Source organism: Myzus persicae, unplaced genomic scaffold (assembly GCF_001856785.1).
Source record: "Myzus persicae strain clone G006 unplaced genomic scaffold, MPER_G0061.0, whole genome shotgun sequence".
In the NCBI taxonomy this organism is placed as follows: Eukaryota; Metazoa; Arthropoda; class Insecta; order Hemiptera; family Aphididae; genus Myzus; species Myzus persicae.
Window position 1 is genome coordinate 1566 of NW_019103932.1, and position 17478 is coordinate 19043.

Genomic DNA, 17478 nt, shown 5'->3' on the forward strand with positions numbered 1-17478 from the left:
TTGTCAAGCGTTCCTCTGGTGTTATTGTGTCATTTTTGAAATTCTCCATTTTTAATAAGTCGGTTTTGACGATACTCAACAATTCATCAAATGTCGGCATAGACATCCGATAATAAGAAAAAAACTTTTCAGGATACAAACGCAAATCATCATATATTAAATGAAACTGGCCTTTTCTCTTCCTTTCCTTATTTAATGGATGAACAGAATATTTTCTTTTCTTCTGGATCTTGTTCTCGTCTTCTTCTAGTGCTACAGCAATAGCCACAAGCTCCTCAGTTGTCAATTCACTTGACATGTTTTTCGTGGTGATAAAAACGGTGACAATGACTGTTTTGAATAGGTAAGAGGTATATATAATATCTTTTTTTGTATATTTTAGCTGGTAAGTACCAATACTATACCAAAGTAGATATAACTACGACGAACAAAACGAAAATGACTGAATATTATTCAGCGAATAATGAACAGGTACCACATGTTATGTGAATATTCTTGACGTCTTGAGGTAACCCCACCAGATGGGTGTAGAATTTGTATTATAGAATTATATTAATAACTTTGAAACTGAATTATGTCAAAATTATGGTACAAATATTTTTAAATATTTGGAAAATCGCGGCGAAAATAATGAGCGAATCCGTCACGCGAATTCGCTGTGTATAGCCAGACAGAACAAAAACCGCCGCGAAATCCGCTCGACGAATTTCGCCGCGAATATCGCCGTGTATAGCCCCAGCCTTAGTTAGTATAGGCCGTTCCGCAACCATATTATCTATAGCCGTGATTCTTGTAAAGGCAACCCGCATACCAGCCTCATCAAAATATTATTTTAATTCATAACTTTATACCTTATCTTGAATTTATTAAATTATTTATAAAAATGTACACGATTGTTCAAATCACGGTCTTAGAAGATCTTCTAAGACCGTGGTTCAAATGTCTGACGTTCAGTGTCGTTATCTAATCGTTCAGCATACTAATATATTTTCGTACTGTCGTTATGTGTTGTTGTATATATCTATGGTCATGACTTTTTTTGTTTCAAATACTTTATCCATCAATATTATTTCAAGTCAAAAGACGTGTTCTAAAAGGTAATTCAATTTTATGATTTAATTTGTTTATAGGTAGTTTTAAATATTATAAAATCTAAAATGCATTTGGCATACACTAGTACATTTTTTATCGGTAAATTAGACGATATTATGTAACCAAGTGTACATAAACGCATTAACAGTGTTCTAAATACGTATGAATAAAATTGTAAGTGTTTCAGCATCTGAGTATTGTATTGGTATCAAATACTTTTTTTCTTAATTTAAATGGTTAATGAGACATGAGTAAGTGTTATGATTATAACTTATTACAATTATAATGCAGATTGTAACTAATTTATATTTTTAATATCTGTAGTTTCTTCAATGTTTTTGTGCATTTAATTTATAAATGCATATTATGTAATATATAAATATAAATTCGACGTGTTCAAAATAAAATGTTTATGATCCGATGAAATGTTTATTAAAGACTAAAGTTGAATCAATAATAATATTGGTTTGTTGGTTTTATGAATTATTAAAGTATATTAAGAACCGGCTGGTACTACTCATGAAGAAATAACATGTTACTTCCTCATGGTACTAATTATATTAGTACTTATAGTCTCAACATATTATGTCTTCTCTCTAGTTTAGAATACCTATATTTTATAACAGATTCAAATTACTATCGACAAGTGTCCATTATAATTTTTCATTAAAAATAAATCCATTAACATTCCAAAATTTAATATTTTTCTGTATTAAATTATTCTTGGTAATTCAAAATGTAATTTCATTCAAATTCAAAAATAAAATAACAATACAAAACACTCGATGTTTGTAAACTTTTTCAAATTATTTATGGACATTAATACAAAAAACATAAACAATTTAAAACTTCATATAACATTGACACTTAATAACGCTATAATACAAACACACAGAATGAAACTTTTATCAAGGCAAAAAATAAAAATGAAAATAATTTATTTAGGTACGTAGAACAAAATAACAGTTCACTAGTTAATCACTCGCACTATTAATTTTATAGGAGAATTTTGAATGAAGTCTGAGTGCTGGAGTGGTAGTGTAAGAGTAGGATAAAAAGGGCGGTTCTGGAGCTCCTCCCATAGGCTCCAAAGGCTCCTCCGAAATTGGTAATAATCACTCAATATAGGCAACCTGCAACACACTTAAACTCATCCCAGACACTTAACAATCGTCAACGTGACCGAAGTATATTTTAAAAACGCTACACCCAATACAGTATTCTATCAATTTAATAATATACTACATTAAAGTATACTGTATGACGTGCCTCTTATTATAACGATGCTCGAGAATTATAACAGCTAAAGCGTGATGGTCGCTTCGAATTTATTTTCTACACGGTGATCTATATTACGTATACGTATATATAAACATGAACATTATCCGTTCTGTGTCGCGTTTTTTTACGTTGCTTGCTCCGACGATTTTTTCGTTTAACCGAGAAATTTCGATTACAAATGTCGGACGATACAATTAGGCGACATAATATAGTGTACGAGCGTCGAAACTCAGCATTCACTTGGCAACAAAAAAAATATGAAATCGTTAATACATCGAAAATTGAGGTGTCTCTACTTATTGGTGATTTCGAAATAATATTAATCCGTACTGATCATACATGCCCGCTAACACGCGTCTAATTGCTATCACCCCAGCAACCGTAATTTCTATCAATTGCAGCCAATCGTCTATGCTTAGTTGGTGCTCTTCATATTACGTTAACGCTCTTTATTAAATATATTAAGTTATAGCGTTATGGTCGCTTTGAATTTATTTGCTGCACGGTGATCTATATTACGTACCTATAGTAACATTGTCACGTCGTCGATCGTTCAGTGGCCTTGAAGAGTTTATGTGTGTTGCAGGTTGCCTATTTTGAGTAATTATTGCCAATTTCGGAGGAGCTTGTGCCACGAATTGCCTATACTGGAAAGCCCGTGCTTCTACATGAGCGGAGCTCCAGAACCGCCCTTTTCATCCTACTCTTTCATAACCACTCCAGCATTCGAACAATGGTCAATATTCTTCTATGAGGGGAATAATGCTAATTATTAACTAGTTTACTGTTATTCTGTTCCACGTACTTCAATAAATTATTTTATTTTTTACCTATAGTTTTTTGTTAGTAACATTTGTTACGTTCCGTGTCAATGTATTATTGTGTTGTGTTTCAATGTTTTATGAAGTTTTAGATTTTTTTATGATTTTTTTTATTTATGTCGACAAGAAGTGTTTGTTTTTCGACAACTTGAAAATGTTATATAAATTCTCCTTAAGTTGTTGTAAGTGAAAATTAGAAAAAAAGTTGATCGTAAAGTCCCATTAATTTTTTATGAGCATTTGAATTTCATATTTTGCGTCATTCTACTTCATTTGTTCTAGTGCGACGTTGCAAATTACTCAGAACATTGATATCGTTTTCTGTGGTGTTTTGGGAGAAATTTAAAATAACTATTCTTGAATACTTTTTTAGAGTATATTATTATATTTTATACACACAGTGACATTTCAAATATAATTTTTTTGTCAATAATTATTTTAATCGATTGTAGTAAGTACTTAATACTTTTGCCTTAAAGTATAATAATTTGCTTTAACTACAATAATATACTATGTAATACACCTTTAATACATCAAATGTACTAAGTAATATTATAGACTGACTGCTGACAGACCGTCTTCGTTCAGAAACGTTACTCTGGTACAATGCTTTGGTATCATTAAAATTTAATACCAACCATTAGACTGATCCATTCGCGGTGGTTTAATTGTCTTTGGTTGTTGGGGCCTTGGGGGGGATTGAATTATTATATACATATGTTTATCAGAAAGCTTCATACAATGTAATATATTTTATCAAATATGAAAGACCATAGTTGTTGTTATAACATTCTGAGTTCACACCCATTTTTGTAATAATACTTTTATTAAAAAACTGAAAACAACTAAGATAGACTTATTGAATATTATTATACTACAACAAGTTATCTTTTAACAATTTTATACAGAAAAATATTAAACTTTTTCATGTTAATGGATTTATTTTGAATGAAAAAATAAAATCGGCACTTGTCGATAGTAATTTGAATCTATTATCAAATATAGGTGTTATAAACTAGAGAGAAAACATAATATGTTGAGACTATAAGCACTAAAATAATTAGTACCAGTCCGTTCTAAATGTATTTTAATAATTCATAAAATCAATAAACCAATATTATTATTAATTTAAGTTTAATTTAACAGCAGAGTGAGAGATCAGCCAACGCCGAAGGACCACTGGAAGCAAATTATTATGTGATTGAATTGCTGCCCAGTGCCCACCTGGGTTCGTTCTGTGGTTAGGCAAGCTGTCGGGAAAAGCGGACGAGAAAGCCAAATTGCAGATCGAGGTGCGTGTGCCCGAATGTGTGTCGGAACCGGAGATGGCGACCTGGGGCCCTATTCTTGAGATCGATCGACAAGAAGTCGTGTGCGACTAAACTTGATTGATTATGTCGTAGTCGACTGCTAAATGCTATTCTCCAAAAGCATTCGACTAAAATTAGTCGCATTCGAGATCACGGTCTTAGAAGATAAGGTCGGGACTCTTTGCTTATAATCATGAACTAAGATATATCTTAGTATATCTTAGTTCATGTTTAGTACTAATTTAATCCACTATTTTGATAGCGCTTCTGTTCCAACTTTCTGTGTTTTTCTATTTACCGGGCATCGGTAGGCGGTATCAGTAACCAGGTAATCTGGTGGCACGGACGCACGCTGGAGGTAAATGGATTTAAAACTGATAGATTTAATTTATAAACATGTTTAAAAGTGAAAACATATACCTGGAGCTGTTTCAATGAAAATCTATCTTTTTAAAAATACCACATATTTCTGTAAGATCAGTTTCATTCTAGAAAAATTATACGAGTTATATTAGAAGTATTATTTATCATATTAAATTACTCTAAAAGATACGTCTGAAGATACCATTTTGCATTCAACATCAAATTTTTGATCATCAGAAAATATTAATTTACGTCGCTTAATATTTTTCACGTCTTGTGGGGAGTTAACACTATTAATAATATTTTTCTAAGAGAAAGTAAATTTAGTGATAAAATGTACTCTAAATGTAATTATAGTAAATAAAAATATGTTTGTATTACTCTTAAATATATGTCTGACGACACCATTTCACATTCAGATTCAACATCATATATTTCATCATCAGATATTAATTTGCGTCGTTGTGCAATTTGGTCTTGTGCACAGTTATTATTATTATTATTATTAATATTCTGAAATATTACAATATATTAAATGCAATTATCATTAATTTATTGTATATTTATAGAGAAAAAAATAATCTGTTGTGGTATAGGTATATCATTTGCTTACTTCAACATTAATAAAATCATTATCATGGCTTGTGTTCACCGATTTACTATCCAGGAGCTTAAACGGAATAGAATTACGTTTAAGCCTTGGTTTAGACAGGTTCATCTGTATAAAATCATGTTTAAAACTGTATATTTTTAAATATCCTTAATACAATATGTGCCAATATTCAATACCATTTTTTGGAAATATTTACTATTTATATGTAGGTCAGAAAATATGAAAACGTTAAAAACATTTTGTAAATTTGATACTCACAGAAAATATAATATTTCCCTTTTGATCCTTTTTAATCACTTGTCTTTCTATATCATTAGAATTAAAATGATTTTCACAAATCACAAAATTATTTTTAAGTTTTATCCCAAGGTTATTTTCCCACTGGGCTTTAAGCTCATCATTTTTGGGACAACAAAAGACAGATAATTTTGAATTTTTATTGCAACCAAAAAAACAAAATAAGTTGGGCATACTAAGTTCAAAGAAACAATTCTTAAAACAAAACTACAATATTACAGTAGTATAATATTATACGAACAACTAACAAATATGTTTGTGAAAACAAAATTCTAAATTTAGTAATTATTAAGAGGATGCCACACCAACATGTGTTGTCTCCGTCTTACAAACGCGTAATATACTCGTATGTTACGTATGTACGAGTTTCAGCGTTTGTAAGACGGAGACAATACATGCAGGCGTGACATTAACATTATTGACATAATTTCGATTTCCATGTATGTATTCAAATTAATTTCTATTTATGGCTCTATATTCTTAGATAGAATATTATATAAATTTTAAATAATATGTCATATATGATATTTTTGATTTCAATTACAATAATAATAATTTATTGTCATATTTATTTTAATTTTCGTTTGCCGCTAAAATATTTTAAATTTTATACATAACCTTCTTCATAAAGTTCTGTTCGAGGCGCCTAATATAATAATAGCGGCAAAAAACTCAACTAAAATGTCCTCTCTAAGCGACCGGATTGTTTAACGTAAATGTTGTCAAATAGGGAAGTGTCCCGACCTTATCCTCTAAGACCGTGGCACTGTAAATGTTCGTTATCAATAACAATTTTTAAAATGACTAACGATTGTTGAATTTTTCATTTTTCATTATGAATTTGATTTGACTCAGGTTAGGTTAGCGTGTACTGTGTACTGTGTTTGACTAATAATTAATTTTTTAAGTACCTAGTGTCTTATAGAGCCCTGTATGGGCCGGGCCGGGCCGTGCTTGGTGTCACCGAAATCGGGTTCGGGCTGGGCCTGGCCCTTCACTTGTATATTTAAAAGAAATTAATCAGGCCGGGTGGCCTGACTGTATATCCAAGTGAAACAAATCGGGCCGCTCCGGGTATCATTGGTAAAATTGTATTTTGGACGGGCTTGGACTTCAAAAGTTAGACCCGTGCAGGGCTCTAGTGTCTTAGTGAAACAGTGCCACAGTTGTGGTACTTTGATGCATATTTCTTTGGGAAACTATAATTAATATTATACAAATATTATACAAATATTATTAATTATTTGGTTTTCAGAGTAAACTACATTGAAGATTATAATAATATGTTGATGTGAGTTAAGATTAGGTATTTATGTTTGAATAAGTAATATATTAACAAAAGCGGCTACAGTTTGTGTTATATAAATTATAAAGTATAAAAATAATATTTGAAATAAAAATTGGACTAGGTAGCGAGCGGAGCGAGCTCTTTTTTTTATATACTTAAAAAGTGTTAAAGTTATAGGGCCAGTCATTATTGTGCCCTACTCTATCAACTATTGAAATGACGCCCCTGTTTTACACCACAGACATGTGTTGTACACAGTTAATCTTGTCTAGTAGTATGAGATCCATGTTTCAAACAAACCTTATATGGCGGGATCACATATCATGGAATAAAAACTGTTGACTGTGATAAAGAATCAACTCTAATCTTCTATTATCTATACTTTTATTGTTTTTTTAACGGACTTTTCTTTATCTCAAGGTTGAATACATACAACTGTCAACTACTACCGTCTAGTGTCTACCAATAACTACCTATTAGCTATTAGTGTCGGGTATACTTGTACTTTGCAATTGCTGTTACTTGAACTTACTGTTACTGGTACTGGAATGCAGTAATACATTACATTTGGATGGATGGAAGCTGAATGACTTTTTATTTAGTTGGACACACGACAAACATTCAATCTCCGAACTCTGATTTCATACGAAATACAAATTTTTGTATTTCTGAATTCGGAGTTCATCTGGCAAGCATAAGAGTTACATTAACTTATAGTGACTTAATTCAATCATTATTATTATTATTATTAATATTATTATTTAACCAATACATAACCGTGTAATTCTTTGGTTATGTCGTGTCCAATTACATATCCTCGTCAAGTATTGCAACGAGTCAGTGACCGTAAAAAAAGGAGACTAGCTATTGACGATTCAGATGAAATATCATTAAACCGTAATTTAGATTTATTCATAGATTCTGAGTTAGAAGTGATCGAAGATTCCCAAACTTCATTGAAGGGACATAGAGACTTGTTTGGTGAACTTATACCGCAAGATAACTTTGTCAGTAACATAAATGATGCTAAAAACAAATCAACTAAAAAGACCCTGGTATCAAAGAAAAATAAACAACAAAATGAAGAAATTGTTGTAGACAGTCCAATAATAAGACCAAAAAGGGTGTTTATTCCTACGCCAAAGTTCATGAAATTAATGAAAGAAGCGCAAACAGAATTGTACTCCTTAATGGGTGTCAACAAGAGTTCAAGTGATATTTCAGTTGTAACAAATGATAGTCTTAATGTCAGTGGAATACAAAATTTAGAAGTCAGTCCTATTACAAGTACAAGAAACGAGTCTAAAACAAATTTGAAAGATAATGATGCTGATAAAGCATCTCGACGAATTCTTGAAGGTAAACCTTCATTACTATACACCAATAATCAAATAATTGTACTACCACAAAATAAGTCCTTGTTCAATAAACCTATTGACCATGTAAGCTTTTCAATTTCTATCATATTTTGTTTAATTCTGAACAAAGTGAGGAGTGGATTGGTTTTACATTGATTTGTTTTCTTTACTAATTTCTCCTACTTATGATAAAATTTTTAGGGTAGAAATATAGAATGAGTGGTGCATTAAATTAAGTGTACCTAGATAATACTTAAAGATTAGGTAGGTAACTGAATTTCTCATGGTTTTATAATATAATGCGTGTAGAAAAGTCGTAACAAATATATCCTCTGATTTTCAACTTGCCTGTTTTAAAAATTTTAGTTTTCAATTTATCAGTTATTTATATTAATTTTGAATAACCATATAAAATACGATGACATTTTTGAAAAAGTCGTATTTTTTGAAGTTCTGTGAGTTTTTAACCGATCAAAAATATTTAAAACTGTTCCCATTATTCTTACATTAAAATATTACATTTTTAACCCATTTTTGCTTGGGTTTAGATTTTTGTATGTCTTATTTTATACATGTAAATAATATATAGAAATTGTTGACTTTATATTTGTTATTGTTAATTGTGTTAAGCCTTTTGCAAACCTTTTTATTTTTATTTTTATGCTCAAAATAATGTATAATTTTATGATATAGGTGTTGTTGCATTTGTTGATTACAAAATTGACAATGATCGCAGTCCTTCGAGCATTATTCATCGCCTCATTGAGTTGGGTGCCAAAGTTGAAAAAACATTCAATAAAAAAGTTATTAAATCAGTTATTAATCCTTAAACAATTTTTTAATATGTCTAATTTTTGTTTTTAGGTTACCCATGTGATATTTTGTGATGGTTATCGTAGTACATACAATAAAGCAATGAAACTTAACATCCCTCTAGTATCAGCAAGGTGGATAGAATACAGTAAATTAGCTAATAAGATGTTAGAACCAGCTGATTATCCACCTGTTGATATGGAAAAATACTCAAAAATAACATCAGTAAAAAATATTAATATTCCAGTAAGTACCCAATTTCAATATTTAATTTAGAACTAAACATTAATACTCACTGCCCCCGTCAAATTAAACTTTGTTCTTGTAAATGTCTATAATACATACTAATATGTAAGATTTAATTTATAATATTATTATAATTTTTTGACTTTTGCAGATATTAATCAGACAAAAATTTTTTAATATTTGATAATTCTAGTTATATAAGCTTAATTTTGAAATAGGTATTTAATTAATTTAAAAAATGTAAAAACATTTTAATGTTGATATTTTTAATTCTGAATATTGTATTATCTAATGAATTTTTAAAATAAATATTGATTGTACTTCAATTAATTTTTTATTCAATTCATACTTTATAGTTTATGTATATTATTATAAATAGTGTATTCAAAATTGTGAACTAATCGGCCAACTACATGAACTATGAAATTTATATACATTATACATTTTCAGATAAGCCAGACATATAAAAAATTTTTAAGACCAAGTAATATTGAACGTGACCTGATGATTAAATTCAAATGTGATCAAATTATGGAAAGATTTAACAACTTAAATATGAGGCAGAATAATGAAAATGAAGACTGTCTGATCATTGAGACTCCCAAAAAAACAATTTTAAACAAACCGGTAAGTCTATGAACCTCATTATAACTACCTACACCAGCGTTTCCCAAAGTGTGTTCCGCGGAACCTTAGGGTTCCGTGGGACTATGTCAAGTGTTCCGGCAGATGTATGAGATTATTAAGAAAATTATGTTTATTAATTATGTTTGTTATTTAAAATATTTTTGATTGAAAATTTTTTTTAACTAAGTTTAATAATGAAAAGTCATTAACAGTATCATTAAAATATTATTTAGACTTGAGAGTTTAAAGAATTGATTTTCATTTTTTTATTTAGAAAAATTGTAGTTGAGTTGGATTAGACATTAGGGTTCCGCGAAACACAAACAATTTTTTAAGGGTGCCGTGGTCGTAAAAGTTTGGGAACCGCTGACCTACACTATATTATATTCATTGGTGCAACTAGAAGGATGCCAAGTGGCCTATATCACCAAGTCCATATGTTTTCAAATTTTTAGTATGTTTTAGAATATTGTAAAGGATTTATCCGACATTTAAGAAAAAAATGACCAAAACCTATAACATTTGTCATCATGTTATTTTTTTGTGTAACATCAAATATTTTTGTTATCATGTTTTTCCGAAATACCAAAGTACCAACCCTTTACAACCGTTAGATGTATATGTTTTAATATTAGTTTTATTTTTAGGACGATCCTTGCAAAACAAATGATATTGTCAATATGTTATCTGATCAATTATGTAAAGTGTTAAACAAAATTGACAGTCCAGTACCAGATGATCAAATTGATGACCTATATATACCAATGTCACTTAAAGTATTAAGAAAATATCTCACACCTAATGGAAAAGAGAATACAACTTCTACAGAACTAGATAGTGAACTAGTTAAAATTGAAGATCGGCTAAATTTAAATTCTCAAGCTAGGCAACGATTTCGTAAGCTATTATTTCCCTCCGATAAGAATTTGAATAACATGAGTGAAGTTAGTGATTTTCCATCACCGTCACCTGAAAAATTGAGAATTAGTGCTCCTTCAAGATTAATTAGTACAAAGAAACAGAAAGCAATAATTGATAATAAAATATTACATAATACCAAAAACTTAAACAGTAATAAAATAACACCATCACAAAAAAATATTAAAATCAATCCCTGTAAGTGGGAAATACCATCAGATCTACGTCCTAAAAAAACTAAAAAAATTACTGCTCAAAAAGTAAAAAGTGTGAAAATAACTCAAACCAAAGACCCTTCTAGTTTAATTTCCAGAAAGTCATCTACAATTTTCCAGACACCAAAAGCATCTTTAGCTAGCCCCGTAATATTGCAATCAATTGCATGTAGTGGGATGACGAAAAGGTGAAATTTAAAAAAAAAAGAATTATATAAAACAGAATATTTTACTATAACATTTTTTGTTTAAGCAGTGAAACAAACATATTAAAGTCATGTATACAAGACTTAGGAACATTTATTTTTCATCCCAAGGTGGAACCTTCGACCACTTATTTAATTACCAAATCTCAACCAAATCGAACATTAAATGTTGTATTTGCAATGGCTTATGGATGTTTCATTGTTTCTGAAGATTGGGTAAGACATGTCACAAAAACAAGTTTAATAATATTATTAATTTTGTGACGTATTTAATCGAGTAAAATACTATTGAGAAAACTAAAAGTTGATTAATTATTTAGGTACATGAATCACACAAAATCGGTAGATGGCTATCTCATCATCAATATTTGATCTCAGATATGTCTGAACGAGTCAAAGTAAAAAATTTTGATTCACTTGTTTTTTTAAATTTAAATTAATATTTATAAATACATCTTTATTTTTATTTTATAGGAATTTCAAATACGTCGTCATACATTTGGGTCATTGATGACATTTCATATATTCGATAATGTTGGCAAGATATACATATCAAATACCTGTGATCCCCCTGCTAAGCTTTTAAGACGACTGGTGCGTGCATGTGGTGGCCAATGTACAAGCACTGAGACTAAGGCTAATGTAGTGGTTGGTTACACACCACAAATGAAAGATAATATTCATGCAAAATGGATTTTGGATTCAATAACCCAAGGGATATTGCTAAATAAAAATCAATATATGATAGTTAATACTAATGACATTATGACCTGAAATAATTGTCATATGTGTTGGCCTTTATATTCATTTTTTACTTTCTTGTTTATTCTAAAAACTAATCTTTATTTCTTTGATCTTTATTACAATTTCCCATTAAAATGTTTTAATATCTTTTTATCATAAATAATTCTAATTAAGTTAACGTATTGAAGGTTATCTATTTTCTATCTGTTTTCTTTTTCTTTTAAATAGTATTAATTATTTAATTCAATATTCAAATCTTTCTTAGAGCAATTATTTCTGACTTTCGTATTAATAATTATTATAAAAAAATGTAAGACATCAAGTTGTTTATAGCTTTATGTACTCAATCCAAAAAGAGAACTCGTCAATTCTGCACATAGAAACTAGTTCCCCTATGACAGGGTGTAGTGCAGAAATGCTCCATAGAGTAATAATATCTATATACTCAGAAAATCTGATTTTGGTAGGCCTACATTGTGTTCTCTCAGTGGCAAATTATAATTATGATATTTTTAATTTTATTGTATACATGTACTAGCTATTTCTTGTAGCTTCACTACGAAATATCAGTTTTGTTATGAGGTAGTAAGGATGCTAGTTTGATACGGCCATGTTCTCTCCTCAACCGTACACACTGCCACTCAGACCTAAGTGGAAGGATACCGAAATTAATATGATAGATCTGGTTTGTTGTAATCTCCATTCACAAGAATCTGGTCTTTAATGGTGCAATTTTCTGTTAAAATAATATTTACTTTGGTTGATGCTTACATCGTCAAGTTTAATATACTGATTTTGTAGAAAATAATTAAAACCAAGTTTTAAGTAAATTTAACTTTGCAAATATTTTTTCAAATCAACACACTCCAAATTTCTATTCATTGACTTTCAATCACATTGGAATTATAATACTTATAATTAAATATATATTCCAAACATCCAATCCTAGACAAAAAAAATGTCTGTCATTTGTGACTCTATATTCGATCAATTTTACTGTAATCTAAAATCTCGATAGTTGGATAACCAAAGAGTGAGACAACAAGTCATGGAAATAATGTTGTTTGAAGTAAATTAATTTTTAGTAATGGATGCATATCGTACAAAACTAAAATAAATACATTATATGATTGAGTTGTGTTAAAAATGTTTGTATTGTAAAAAATATTTTTTATTTAAATTATGCTTGTTTTTTTTTTTCTAACTTCTATTATTATTAATATATAGTAAGAAAGACTAATGAAATACCTTTTGTTCTAATCAATATTTCTTAATTGTTTTTTTTTTTTTATAGAAATTTATTTATTCTTGCACTACATGTATTATGTACAATATAACATTTTTATTTGATAATACTGAAAATAAAAAATTAAAGTCTAATGTAAATGTATTTTTAAACTCTAAATAGCCATTATGTAAGGCATGTAGTTTATTTTTACAGTTATATAAAGGTTAACTCAAGCTGTAGTCCAAGCTAAGCTATCAAATTTTCACACTATAAACAAGAGAAAATTTACTGTACAACATCGTTTTTATTTTTTCGATATCACAAATACAAGAAAAGTTATTCAAGTTTGAAATAATTAATTTATAAGCAGTAAGAACTTTTCTAGTATTTGTGATATTGAAAAAATAAAAACGGTATTGCACAGTAAATGTTCTCTTGTTTATAGTGTGAAAATTTGGTTGCTTAACTTGGACTACAGCTTGAGTGTTTCTCAGTGGCCGTGCCAGGAATTTTATCTGGGGGGAGGGGGCATTGGTGGCCTTTGAAAATTTGGTAGGGCCTAAAAAAGTTCCAATCCGTGGTCTTTTTCCCATTCATAGGCTCAGTATAAGGTAGGGTAATGATTGTGTTACATATACTAAGTTTTCACATAATTATTGGTTTTCGTCTTAATTGATAATAAATATCATATAGGTATAGGTATATTATTTAATATTTACACACTTAAACATTAGATATAATTTTCAACAAACTTAACTTAAAAATTCGTACTTTTTTTTTTACTAGATTAAATAGAATATTTACAATCTGTAATATTTATATTTATATACATACAATAAGTAAATTTGATAATAATAATAAGGAACAACATGAATGGCATGAGGATGGAGGCCTACCAGTGTGGATACCCTCTAGCTTGGGGGAGAGAGGGTTATTATTTTAATTAGTGCAGTTCGGGATTCAGGAGATCGCGACACCATTGTCTTTTTAGTCGACGTGGGGGGTTATTAGGGATGAAGTCACTAGCCAAGTTGGAAATCAATGGATTTGTGTGGTTAGCTGTTTTGGTGTGTACATTTTTGTAGTCGTTTTTGGCTGTTCTAGACTGTTTCAATTTTAAGATCCTTATATAGTGAGAGGTTTGAGACGTACCATGGCGCAGATGTTATTAGGCGAAGAGAAATGGACTGGAAGGTTTGTATATAGTCCGTATTTGGGAAGGATTGGCACATCCCCAAATTTGGATGCCGTAGGCCCAGAAAGCCTTAGCATTGATTTGTATATTAATAATTTGTTGTCAATAGAGTTTGGACTTGAAGGCATAGGCCGTAAAAGGTCTGGTGTTAAGGGTCTTTTTTTAATTTTGAGGTGTGGGCCACAAGTTAGACGAAGCCTCCACAGCTTGCCTTTCTCGCTCGGTGGTTGTTCGATGACTCCTACGTTTGGACGTTATTGTTTGTTTCATCGATAAGATTTTACAGTTTCGAAAAGTTACAAACGATTTATAGTTATTTCACCTGATACTTGCATGACGCAAATTGTGTCGAACATTTCGCCAGGGATCCGTAGGTATATACTCAAGTTTGAAGATGTTGCTTATTTCGTTGTAATTAAAAGACATAATTCATGAATCATGGGAACATAAAATTAAACATATATTATTTACTTTTTTTAGTACACACAATGACATTTTCAAAATATTTAGATTAATTTTAAGAAGATGTCAGGGCACTATATTTTTCTCTTTCAGCTGGCTACTGAGCAACGTCGACAATTTATTTACGCAGAATCATTTTGTTTTCTATTTGAGTAATGTTAAAGAAAAATCACCTATTACAAAAACGATAGAAAATAATAGAGACTTTTTGAGTGGATGACAAATGTATTTGTCTAAATATTGTCTCAAATCAATTTGAATATCATTTAAATAAAATTTTTTATTTATATGAGTCAAATACAAAGTCAAATAATATTAAAATATAAAACCGATGTGTTATACCTAAAAAATATTGTCCTCTATAACTTTTTAATAAGTAAAATCAACAAATCACCCTAAGATTACAAAATCATATTACCTAAATCATTTTAAATGAAAGGGTTTTATCTTTTTTACTCGTGGTTCTGAGAAAGAAAACAAATATTGCGCTGACATCCACTTAAGATATACTACCTATTTATACCATGGATCGATGGATCTGTTCACATTTTTCTGCGGCAAAGATAACCTAGTTTTACATAATAGGTTAGGCACCTAACCTAGTCAATTGGTATTGACTTAAAATTAAATAACAATATTATTATAAAATGTCTTAACCTATTTAGAATTTAGATACCTAAACCTAATGGCTAATACTGAATTTATTAGAAATTAATTTTTTTCTTCAATGGACATACACATTTTCTTGCGATATAGGGTGTAGGTACATAATAGAAAGAACTGACTAATGCAATAACTTTTGTCATAGTGAACATTTTAAAAAAAACATTTTTTTTTTATAACCACTTGCGCTATAGGTATTTATATTTTATACTTTGTTGTATAGGTACCTACATTTAAACATTTTTCATTTTTATTTCTTGAACAGAAATTTAAAATTTAAAAATTTGATTCAAATGTTTTTGGAAAATGTCTAGTTTCCAATTTCTAGTAAATTTTTTAAAATATTATACTTTTCTGAAAAATTCCTACAAATTTAAAATATTTGTCTGATTACGAATATTCAATTATATAGGTATCGTCTAACTCACGGTGCCCTCCCCCAGTTTATGTCTATCCTCTCCAGTCTCCTTAGTGCATAGAATAAAGACTACCCCCATGACAATTTAAAAGTATGTGGGCATGAGGATGACACGTCATCATGAGTTCAGATAATTTTCTATAATATAAAGAAATTCTTAGATTTTTGTTTACAATAATGTCTTGGATTATTAATTTTTATTGCATAATTATTAAATATAAATCTACAATACAGATTGAAAAGTATAAATGTATAATGTATAAACTCGGCTAATTTCTTAATATTTAAATATCTAGATATCTAATTTCACGATCGGACCATTCGGACCACGGTCAGACGGTCTTAGAAGATTCGGACCATCATTTGCAATCTATGATCGAAATTCTAACATTTATTATTTATGATTCCGATTTCCGACTATTCGGAGTATCGGTCAATTCGGTCATCGGATTGATGATAAGCGACAAGTGATAATGGTTCATGGAATAGAAAAAAATAACGGCGGTAGCTGTGCTATGGAAACAAAACTAATGGTGCGGCATTGCTACCGCCAGACGTCGTCGTCGTTTCGCCGCCCGCGGCTGACGTCGTACGTTTTTAACATTTTCTTTTTCTTTTTTTATGCTTTTATCAGTTTGTTCGTCGCACCCGTTTCGCGCACTTGTCTTCGTTGTTTGTTATTTATTTCAATTTTCGACAGTCTAGTGTCTACCAGTTTCCTCTTTCGCCGTTGGGTTTTTGCGGTTAATTTTCTATTTTTTTTGTGCGTCAACGACCGACAATACTATAATACATTTCATTCAATAAAAATATGTCATTTACTCCTCTTGTCATCTGCTACCGTCGGCGTCGATTTCAGTGACGAATTCGGAACCACCTTCGTAGTGCGTCTGCTCACCGTTCGGTTATCTTGTTTTACTCCCAAACCGGGTCGAAGTAAAAAGAATTAAAAAAACCCGTCTCCAATAACTACGTGGATTATCGTCTGTGACACCTGTTTGGTGGTTTGATGTGGAAAAACAGCGAACGATGAGTTGGGGAACGGAATTATGGGTGAGTACTGCACCTGTTAAGAGTACTACACCTAAGTCAGGTCTTCAGGGTAATGCGTAGGCGGTTGTGATTGCATTGCTCGTGTCCAGTGATACGTTATCGCACGATTCAAACAATTTTCCGTGAAAAATGCTTGACTCTACGACCTGCGGGAACTTTGTTTCTATGAATAGATGGTCAATTGTCATTTGTCACCTTAGGTACACTCGCGGTGTTGCTTAACTTGTTGAAAAAACACTATCGAGCTAATATATATTTTATGGCTAT

The 17478-nt window shown here is 30.3% G+C and overlaps 2 protein-coding genes across 7 annotated transcripts in view; both read left to right on the forward strand.

Moving 5' to 3' along the window:
• Positions 1–7467: 7467 nt before the first annotated feature.
• On the forward strand, positions 7468–13264 carry LOC111036501. The gene is made up of 8 exons (XM_022318528.1): positions 7468–8424; positions 9117–9226; positions 9288–9482; positions 9933–10109; positions 10757–11430; positions 11499–11664; positions 11769–11846; positions 11923–13264. Exons 1-8 carry the CDS (start codon positions 7860–7862, stop codon positions 12220–12222), a joined length of 2265 nt encoding a protein of 754 aa, XP_022174220.1. The 5' UTR covers positions 7468–7859; the 3' UTR covers positions 12223–13264.
• A 3512-nt stretch (positions 13265–16776) lies between these two features.
• Positions 16777–17478, forward strand: part of LOC111036498 (formin-binding protein 1-like) — a 29617-nt gene continuing 28915 nt past the window's right edge. For all 6 annotated transcript variants that reach the window (XR_002604779.1, XR_002604780.1, XR_002604781.1 and 3 more), the window contains exon 1: positions 16777–17211. Coding sequence is in view for 3 of the 6 variants with exons in the window: in XM_022318522.1 (XP_022174214.1) it covers positions 17188–17211 (24 nt within the window). In the remaining 3 variants the exon portion in view is untranslated. The remainder of the gene's footprint in view (positions 17212–17478) is intronic.

What these genes read in the sequence shown, in the direction of transcription:
- LOC111036501 (XM_022318528.1), top strand. Translation starts at nt 7,860, where the DNA reads ATGTCGTGTCCAATTACATATCCTCGTCAAGTATTGCAACGAGTCAGT. An exon ending in AAAAAACATTCAATAAAAAA is followed by an intron (nt 9,227 to 9,287) that starts GTTATTAAATCA and finishes TTTTGTTTTTAG; the next exon opens with GTTACCCATGTGATATTTTG. An exon ending in AAACAATTTTAAACAAACCG is followed by an intron (nt 10,110 to 10,756) that starts GTAAGTCTATGA and finishes TTTTATTTTTAG; the next exon opens with GACGATCCTTGCAAAACAAA.